The 10,891-nt window shown below is 36.6% G+C and overlaps 1 protein-coding gene across 1 annotated transcript; it reads right to left on the bottom strand.

Annotated features, from left to right (window-relative positions):
• Nucleotides 1–826: 826 nt before the first annotated feature.
• On the bottom strand, nucleotides 827–3,351 carry LOC141713007 (uncharacterized). Its single transcript, XM_074516193.1, has 4 exons — nucleotides 3,097–3,351; nucleotides 2,609–2,870; nucleotides 1,900–1,967; nucleotides 827–1,313 (listed from the first exon to the last, which is right to left on the bottom strand). Exons 1-4 carry the CDS (start codon nucleotides 3,235–3,237, stop codon nucleotides 1,074–1,076), a joined length of 711 nt encoding a protein of 236 aa, XP_074372294.1. The 5' UTR covers nucleotides 3,238–3,351; the 3' UTR covers nucleotides 827–1,073.
• Nucleotides 3,352–10,891: the final 7,540 nt, after the last annotated feature.

Genomic DNA, 10,891 nt, shown 5'->3' with positions numbered 1-10,891 from the left:
CAGAACTGCAGATCATTTGCATATTACTACTGTTTTCTTTTTTAAAATTTAATATCCAACGGATTCAAGTAGTTAGGGCTTTTTACAGGTAACAACATGAATGTTCAATTGCTAATGCAAGGTTACATTTAATAGTGCTGGGTATGCCTATAGATGCAATTTCTAACTACAACCCTAGACCTTGAACTTACAAAGCACACGGTAAGACATTTAGATTCAAGAGAAATATTACCTATCATGTGGTGTACACATTGTCTGTTCTCCTCCAATTCAACCTCCCATACACATTCTCCTCGTTCAATATACAGGCACTCAAATAATTTTACAAAACCACATTAAATCACATTTATGAACCTTGTGCATCGGTGCCAGCTGCAGAGTACATTAAATCCAAGTCCGGAGAACCTTTTGTATGGTGCATCCACAAGGCAAAGCAGAGGGTTTCCAATCAGAAGCTTATACCATGGCCACCAAATGCAAAGCAATTCACAAACCTTTTGCATCAATGCCAACTGGAGAGCACATTAAAACTAAATGCAGAAAACCTTTTATATGGTGCATCCACAAGGCAAAGCAGAGGCTTTCCACCTAAACCAGTCAGAAGCTTAGACAGTGCCATGAAATGCAAAGTAATTCAAGACTCAAAGAGGGCTGCTTATGGAAATGGTTGGAGGGAGGTGAAACTCAGGCTAACTAACTGCGAAATCATGAAGATCTGTGTGCTTTAGAAAAGAGGTTTACAACAATCAAATCTTCATGATTCCAGTTCAGAAAACATTTGAATGGACATGAACAGCTACCTCCCAAGTTGCAATAAGGACGCACATGTACGAATATGAACTAGCATATAAGGATGCACATGTAAGTTTCAAGTGAAACAAAGAGACATTTTACAAAGATTCATACATGAAAATTTACCCAACGCCTATAAATCCATCTATGTAAGTACACAAACAACAGATCCTATCAGATGGAATACCCTCCAATCTCCATACAACTTGTTGCTAGTACACATAAAACATCCTATTGTGGACACCCTACAGATAGTGTATTGCCATATAGGTGTCTCTGCATTACACTGTCTTTGTCGGTCTTTGTTGCAGAAGAGCATCCCCGTTCCCAACTTCCACCTCCGAATTACCGGATAGTTTAGGACCAGCAGACACAAGGTTTTTAAACCAATCAGTCTGAAATCGGGGAGGACAGGCTCTGTTGGCAGATTCTGTAGAAGCAGCTGAATTCGAATCAACACCCAGAAGAAACCGATATGCCACTTTGCCTGCTGTTACAATCTCAGTCTTTGCCTGCCTCAACTTTTGGACGGCACGAGAGTAAGAGTATTAGCTTATAATAGAACAGTGAACTAAAAAGGAACTTTCAACTAAATAGGAAAGAAAGAATTACAGAGTGAAAACAATTAATCAGAAAAAAGGGAAAGGTACAGGGACTGAAAAAGAGAAGAGGACCAGTGTGAAGGATGTGTTTCAGGTTAGTATTTCAAGCAACCAGACAATTACAACATATATACACCATATGCATATTCCTTTCAAGGGTGCAGAGAAAAAAGAGTACAACGAAGGACCAATAAGTAGAGGAACCAATGTGAAAATTTCTTTCGAGGTTAACTAACTACCCAGATGGTTGAATATTTGTCCATTGTGTATATTTTTGTGTGTCTGTGCTTCAACTATATTCATATACTACTTATATATCAGTAATTGCAGGAGAGGCTACAAACAAGAAACCAACATTTGCTTAGAAAAAAATTTGTGTTTTAAAACTGTAACTGTAATATTCACAAAGAGGGAGCGCTAGACTTGTGTTTAACAAATGAAAATTTCAGCGACCAGAATCCGTTTAGACTGATGTAACTGGATATTTCTAGAGAAGCACTCTTACCCGGAAAGCAGTGTTTCCAGCTATCTCTACAGCAGTATCGCCAGCATTGGCAAATCTGTTCACCCAGCCTGAAATCAAAGCTAATTAGGATGTTGTAGACAAAGTGAATTGCCTTTATTAAGCTGAGTCTTTCTCTTTCTCCTAGTAAGGTTCCGCATATCAAGGAAAGTAGAAAATTTATTAAATTTGTTGAGGCAAGAGTCTGAAATCCATTTCCGTACTGCATATGCTTCTAAGATAAAATTGCTCAAAGACTCAAAGTTATCTAGACGCTAGAACAAGCACATAGAAAAAGTGCGCACACACTTAGAGTAAGGGAAACAATATATGTGGGTAAAGAGTTCCTATGTACCAATTTCAAAATCTCTCCTACTCCTGAGCTACAAGTTGAACCTGTAACCAAATCATTACAGTTATAAAGTTCATATAACAATGAAATTATAAAAATAATTTAACAATTTTAGTTCCAGAGGACGTTTAGGTACCAGTCTAAAGACAATTTCATGAAAAATAAACACGTACCCTGAGTATGTCAGCATTTATATAGGCGCAAAGGCGGTCATACTTTAACAGTGCATTTAAAAGAACCATTCTTTTATCCCACTACAAATTTGATAAGCATAAATGGGCAAATGAAGGACAATAGTTTTACATTTGTTTTCTACTTAAGTGTAGCCGTAATCTAACTAGGAAGAGGGTGAACACATACCAGGAGGTTTGGGCACTCCAAGCCTCAGACAAAACTCATCACAGAAGTGATTGCAGTTTCTGGATAGTAAATCATAAGATTGACCAGGCCATTCTCTAACAAGTTCCCTTAGAATCTGAGAGACCTTGAGAATAGAACAGTTTGTTTGGCCAAGGACAATGCAGTCGCGGTACGTGTAGAGAGGATTCTTGGCGGAAGGGCATTTAAAAACTCCAGTACCTTCTTCACAGTACCCAAATGACCACTCATCGTCTCCATGAATCTATTAAAATTCCACACCACCCTTTTAAATTGACTAATTGTTCACCACAATAACAATTGAGCTACTAGTTAAAAATACAAAGATATGTGCTACATATGTAAATAATAGGAATGTGATCCTGAAAGCAATTGATCTAAATTACTTAACAATAGAGTATAGTTTACGAGCGGGATATACATGATATGTTTGGCGTTACAATACGAATGAGGGATTACAATAATTATACCTGGACAGCGCTGTGGAAAATGCCACCCAGACCAATACCGTCTTTGAAGAATTTATTGATTTGAAGAATAGTATTGTTAGTTTTATCCGAGTCGCTGTTGGTAACGTCGTATATGTGTAGCTTCACTTGCGTGGTGGTCATTATTTATTTACCTTGGAGAATACAAAGAATTGTTTGGAGAGGGCTAGGGTTGGATCTAGAAACAAGCTGCCTGAGAATAAGGGGGGGGGGGGGGAGATTACTATTACTGTGGGTTTTGATCGAGGCTTTGTTCAATTGTGCTTGATTCTGTTGTTTTCTAGTTTTGAGTTGGATGCATGTCACGCGTGCACGAGAATAGGGCATATTAAGATATGTCAATATTTACATTTGTCATGTTTTTTTACTAATTTTTTTTATATTTTTAATAGTTATTTTAATATTATAAATATCCAGAAATAATAAATATAATTTTAAAAATATTTACATATATTTTAATATCAAAAAAATTATTAATATAAATGAGTACTATGATCATATTCGGTTGTTATTATTAACTAACTTTAATTTTATATTTAAGTTTATTATATATAAGTATAATAATTATATTTTAAATTTTATTATATTTAATTAATAACTGACATGCATTTGAACATATTTTTTGACAAAAAAATATGCCTATAACTATGCGTTCGGGGCTTTTGAACAGCTGTACTAGAACATCACTTGCTGCAGGCCCCTGTGTCATGTCCCCCACACCCACCGACTTCGCCTTAATTTTTGGGTTTCCTCTGTTATTATTAGCTTTACAAATCGCACGGGTCGTTATTAATATTTTATATTATTTAAAATAATAATAAATTTTTTGGATCATTACCTTATTAATATATTTATAATATTTATTATTGGCGGGATTTGAATATGAATCTTAGATAGTGTATAAATAATAATATAAATAATTTGCTGGTGGGGTTCGAATATGAGATAAATAATAATATAAATATTTGTTATTGGCGGGATTCGAACCTGAAAGATTGAGCAGTGTATATTCTTTTAGTATTTGAATCCAACGGTCCTGATCACTTGATTAAAAAGATCCGACGGTCATAAATAAGGATAACCAAACCAACCAAAAAAAGACATACCAAATTATACTTCATTCCGATTATTATAGTATAGTATAAATAGATATATATGTCCTATTTTAAAAATTCATTTATAAATATATATTCGATTTTTAATACCCCCTTTGTAACGACCGAGAATTTTGCGTCGTAATTAAGAAAGTAAAGTATGCGTTATGTGATGAGATTATAATTATGAGATTAAGTGGTGATTATTTGTCTTATCTGTATACTAGAGTTAAGGATCGTGGATAAAAACGTTCCAATTTAAAGAGTCAGTTTAGAAATTAAGTTTGGTGTCGGGCCGTCAGGTAGAACGGAACCCGTCCTAATATGGAATTAAATAATATAAAATATGAATTATATGTGAAGTGAATGAATAAAGTATTTTGTCTTAAGAGACGTGTTGATTGGCAAAGATAATGAGAAGCGTAATCGAAACGCTGAGCGTCGGGCCGTCAGGCTGAACGTGACCCGGTACACATAAAAGATGATAAAGATTAAAGAGGGATAGATCTATGATCAGACCTGAGTCGTTATGTGACTATATGTGTGTGATTGCTTGACTGTATGCATGACTATGTGTTCTATGTTAATTTTGTGAATTTTAAAGGAATTACGTGATTTAAGAAAATGTTTAATTAACCTTCGCGCATTTTTATAAAATCATCCGAGAAGGATAAAAACATGGGATTTGTTCTGTTATCTTCGTAAAGGTCTTAGAGACTTTTTAAAAATAATAAGTGAATTTGATTGTTGATCTTTGCATTTTTAAATCGATTTTATGTGGAAAATGTATTTATTAAATCAAGTTTGCGAAATTCATATTAAATCAATCGTTCGCTTAAATTCTTATTATGAGTAATGGATAAAAAGCTAATTTCGAGGCCTACGCGTTAAAAATGTCATTTTCAATAATTCTTGACTTTCTGAGAGAGATATATTTTATATTTAGTCTTTGTTTTATTTTAGTAAAAAGATGGACAAGTAAGAATGAAAAAGGAATTAGAAGTTTACCAAAGTGCCCTTGTTTTTGAGTGCTATATAACCTCACTCCCTTCTTTTTCTTTCTTCTTCTTGCTCCCGTGACATCATTTCTCTCTTCTCTCTTTTCTCTCCTTCTCTCACTCGAACCCTCTCACTCTCTCTCTCGGCTTTCTTCAATCTCTCTCGGTATACCTCTCTTTTCTTTGATCAAACACACCAATCATCCCTAAATCTTCTTGTTAAACACTTATTTGTAGGTAGATGTGTGTGCATGTGTGTATACCCACTTGCATGTCAATGTGTGTGTGTGTTGTGGGTGCTCGGTGTGTGTGTTCACCCGAGAACCACATGGTTCTTGCTATTTGTTGTTGATGTCATCTTGTTAAGCTTGATTCTTTGTAAACAAATGATAGAGAAGATGTGCATGTTAGTTCTTTTTGTGTAATTGATGGAATCGGGGGCTTCGTGGTTGGACACCCTCGAATGAGGGCACCACCGAGATGCCACCGCCACCGGTGATGAACTCCGGTGAATCGGTGGTGAGCTATGATGTTAAAAACTGAGCTTTAGAACCTTAAGACCATATGTTCGAGTTGCATGTGATGTTTTGATTAAAAAGGGCCGAATGGCCATTATTATTTTTAAGGAAATCAAGTTGATTGTGGTGAAATGCATGATTTAATGATTTGATGTTAAAAAATAGGATGATTTGTGATTCAAGGAGTAAGAATATCAAGTTGCATGTTTTGTTTTTGAAAAAGGCCGAATGGTTTTAATCTTTAAAGTTGTTTGATTTGAGTAAACTTGTTTAAAGTGATGATGGATTGTTATTAGATTGAAAAGGAATGAAATTATTGATACATGCTAAGTTTAGGTTCGAATTTTTGTGTTAATAAGAAAGGAAATCGATTTTTGTAAGACAATCTTGGTAAACACTAAGTATAAATAGCCTAAAGGTGATTGCATGTTAGTTTTAAAGAGGATCAAGATATGCATGTCATTGATTTGTCCTTGAGATGTGAATTTGAGTTATTGCCGAATGAAATTGAGTTAAAAGGGACTAATTTGATGAATGAATGGATGCATGTTGTAATTTAGGTGAAAATCAATTGTGTTAAGGAACTTAGTTGGCTTACTTGATAAAGATAAAGTGTTTGATATCGTGATAAGTTGAAATTGAATTGTATGCGCGCAAGTATGTATGATTTGGTTCGGATTTTTATGAAGAAGGATGATACTTTAATAGCTTTGAATGAGTTTGTGTATGTATGTGAGTTAAAGTGAGAATTTGATTAATTTTATGAGATAAGGCCGAATAGGCCATAAGGAATGAAAGTCAAATTACTGGGTTTTTATGATTAAAAGGATGATTGGAAGTGTATAAGTAAATATTTATGAATTTGTTGCTTGATTATAGTATGCGGCTCGAATTAAGAAGCAAAAGAAAAGGGAACTAAGTTGATTGATATAAGTGATAGTTATAAACGTAAATGTTTGGTTGTAAATAGGTCTTGTACTCGTAAAAGAGTCGTGTTAGTTTGATTTGAGAAATAGCCAAGGTCAAGCGAGTACGCTTTGATTGCTAAGTATATAAGGATATAAAAGCTACGAGAAAGGAATATGCGATGTGCTAAGTGTTATGTGCTTATATGTATAAGCTATATTTGTATGCTCGAGTCAAGGATATAATCGAGTTATCGTATAGTGTGATCGTTCCGGGAACGAGAGTTGGGATTCTGATTAAGATTTTTGGTTTTATTGTAGATTCGGAGCGTGAGGGCATTCAGGCTAGGAAAGGAAAGGATTTACTGGGTGGCAGTAGTTCAACCCTCAGGAAAGCAAATTCAGGCAAGTAACTCTGATTACTTGTGTAAATGATTATAAAGGAAATGTTGTTCATACCATGTAGAGTATTGAACTATTAAAATATGAAACCCTTGCTTTATGAAACCCTGATAATGATTTGAAGTACCCTTGTTCTTAATAACCTGTTATTGATAATCCTATTGATTTCACCCTTTGATAATTTGTCTTTCTGTTCAAGTTACCTATAATGCCATGAATCATATTGAACCTATTGATTATCTTGGTTAACTCTGTTTAATGATACCCTGTTTCTCTTGATCACCCTATTGATCCCTAATTCAATGCTGATCCTTCTAATTTAGTGCCTTGTTGTACCTGATACAGAATTCTTGCGAATTGTTCCTTGCGTATCTTTGATTCACTCCCTGAACCTTGTTTCTTTAAAATCTGATTTAAGAATGAGTTTCGACTTATAAGAGTCCGAATGATTTCAAATGCTTGGTAATGATAAAAATGGATTTTTGAAAACCTATTTGCTTTTCCAAATGAATTCTTGATGGATTGGATTGAGACGTAAGAGGCTAGTGGGACTAGTCCAGTCATGGTAAGAGGCTAGTGGGACTAGTCCAATTTAAGGCTGAAATTATGCCGATTGGTACCTTAAAGACCGGAATGGAGGTCGATACGGGCTGATCACCCGTATATAATGAAATGGAAAGATAAAGTGATCCAATCAAGGGTTCTAATTGAATATTTAAAAGGGAACTGAAACTTTTATTCAGTAAATTGATTTTGGAAATGAAAATGGTTTATATTGCTTTGAAAAGAGTTGATTACGTCATTGTGGAGCTTAAGGCTCGGGAACCCTGATTCTTGAAATTATTGATCATATGATTGATTCTATATCTTGAAATACTGTTGCTTTCCTCTATCGAAAGATCTATTTTGATCCTATAATGATTTGTGATGAATGTCGGCTCTCGTCCTGCTTCGAGCCTTGTTCCTTGAAAGCCCCTACTATTCTTCAGATACCTTTCCTTATCCAAAAAAAAAATGGAAATCTGCCAGCTAGCTTAATTAAAGTAGAATGCCCTAGTCTGTTCAAGCATATTGAGATTTGATATTGTAGAACTGCTATATAGTTACTTGCTGAGTTTTATACTCATTTGTTTTGTCTTAATCTAACCATGGCAATTAAGCAAGAAGATGGCCAGGCTTAGGCGCACTGCTCGTAAGAGCGTACCCGGTGGTCCCTACCGTGTTGAGGGCTTCCGGTTGCTAGAGCAGGTAGTGGTTTTTATGAGTGAGCTCGCGCCTAGAAGGAGGTGTATAAAGATACAATGGGTTATCTGTCGGTTCCCAGCCGGAATCGATGTTGTTTATTTAATAATATTTTGGGTTTGTAAGTTATATTTTATGGTTGGTAGTTGTAATCTTGTCTCATACTTTATCCTGTTGATCCTGTTAGTAGTTAATCGGGGTTTATGCATATTTAATTATTAGAATAGAGGTGTGTGAGTCCTCATTTCCTAACCCCGAGATTGAGGGCGTCACAAGTTGGTATCAGAGCTACAGGATCTAGTCCTTGAGACAAGTTAGGTTTTAAAAAGGGGTATTTTGGGAATATATCTATATCGCGAGAGAGTTCGACTCATGTAGAGTTGAGTTAGACTATTAGGTATAGTCTAAGGAAAGTGTTGATTGGTAAAGCGGAAACTAGAGTTAGGGTGTGAGTTAGCTGGAAGCTTTATTTAACCCTAACATTGTTTCTTGGTTGCTGTTTTGTGTTTTCTCTCAGGATCCTAGTAGTGGTAGTGACTCAGACTCAGAGATTAGCTTGACTGGTACCCCTGTGGACCCTATTCCACCCTCTCCAGAGGAGCCTGTATATGTTAGTTCAGACCCAGAGGAGGACCCTTCTGAGAGTAGTGAGATCCCCATGCAGATTTCATCCTTGAGGCCTGATTCAGAGACCCCTGCCCCTGAGCCAAAGTCGTAGATGCCTAAGACTGTTCCTGCCAGTGTTGGTGGCAAGTTAGCCCAGGACCGAGACTTTATGTACTCCCGCATTCCTGAGTTGGGAGCTTTGGTAGATAGGTTGATTCGAGACTTTAGGCAGAGGACTTCAGTAGTGATGGAGGAGTGGAGAGCTAGGATTCAGTTAGTGGAGCAGGTTGCCAGGAAGAGATTGGATGAGGGACCATCCACTAGTGATGCTGATGCTGAGGCCCGGAGGCTGCATAAGATCATTCGCTGGATGTTGGTTGTGTTGAGAGAGATTCTAGATGATTATACGGGACTGTTGGTTGAGCCCGTAGATTGTTGATGTTGTTTTCAGCGCCGGTAGGCTTTGGGATACTTGGTTAGATGCCGGGATAACTTTTCATTTATCTTGTTGTATTTCATACCAGTGTAGTAGTAGTAGTTGGAAGTTAGGGGTAAATAGGGGGATGTTTTCCAGTTTTTTTTCCTCTGTTTAACCCTGCTATTTATTGTACCTTGTTTCAGAACCTTAAAATCCAGAATATTCTTTATGTAACCTTTGATTAAATAAATCCTATTATCTTGCTTTCCTTTGTGCACCTTGATTATCTTATAAACTGTTCTCAATGCCATGTTTTAATACAACCATATTTTCATATAACCATGTTTAAAGATCATAAAACCCTATTCCGTGCCATGATAAAACAACACTGATATGAGAATTATGTAGTAATAGGATTGCATGCACAAATTGGGTAAAACTTAAAACCCACAAAAGAGATTTCATAAAAAAAAATTGTTGTTATATACATGCCATACTGTCGTATTGCTAAATAATTGCTCAATCAGGTTTGTAAGAAATGGCCAACTCACCAGATCACCAAGAAGAAGAAATTCCCACCCAAGACCCAGAAATAAACCCAGAAACCACTATGATGAGCAGACTTGCTCATCTTTTGCAATAACCTGTGGCCCCAAAAGTTGGAAATTTCAAGCACTTTCAATCTGTTCATCCTCCAGAGTTCTTAGGTTTTCCAGATCCGATTAAAGCGCAGTCGTGGTTGAGAGAGATGGAAAAAGCCTTTGAGTTAGCAGAAGTTAAGGATGATAAGAAAGCTCAGTACGCAAGTTATTATCTGAAAGATGAAGCAAGTTTCTGGTGGGAGTCTTCTAAGGTGTTGTTGGAAGGCAAAGACTTATCTTGGGAGAAGTTCACCGAGATGTTTCTGGAAAAGTATTTGCCAAGTTATATGCAAGATCAGTTGGAGATGAAATTTTTGGATCTTAGACAGGAGGAAATGTCGGTAGCAGAATATGAGGTGAAGTTTTCGGAATTGTCAAGGTTCGTACCAGAGTACGTGAATACTGAAGCAAAGAAGGCTAAGAGGTTCCAGCAGGGACTTAAGCCGTGGATTAGGAGTCAAATAGCAATGTTGGAAATCAAGAACTATGCCGCTTTGGTTCAGAAAGAAATGATAGTGGAAGGTGAGCGGGAAGCTGCTCGAAGAGAAAATGAAGGAAGAAAGAGGAAGTTTGAAAGCTCTGAGCAAGAGCAAGGAAGTTCAAAGTTCAGAGGAAAGTTTGGGAAGAATGGTGGAGGTCAGAACCAAAAGTTCCAGAAGTTTAGACCCGGGAATGGAGCTCAGAAGAACCGTTTCCAGAAAGATGGACAATCGAGAAAGGATAGCAGACCCCAGATGCAAGAATGCAGGAACTGTGGAAAGAGACACCCGGGGAGGTGTAATAAGCTGGACATAACATGTTTTAAGTGCAACCAGAAGGGGCATTATTCTTCAGAATGTTCAAATGGAGTAAGGAAACCTGATTTGGCTTGTTTCAAGTGTGGCAAAGTGGGCCATATGGCTAGAAATTGCAAGGAGCCTGTGCAGAAGGCTAATGTTCTCAGAATTGCTGGA

This window comes from Apium graveolens, chromosome 3 (assembly GCF_009905375.1).
Source record: "Apium graveolens cultivar Ventura chromosome 3, ASM990537v1, whole genome shotgun sequence".
Lineage (NCBI taxonomy): Eukaryota > Viridiplantae > Streptophyta > Magnoliopsida > Apiales > Apiaceae > Apium > Apium graveolens.
The sequence above is the reverse complement of the archived record's forward strand: the minus strand, read 5'-3'. Positions and strand labels throughout refer to the sequence as shown.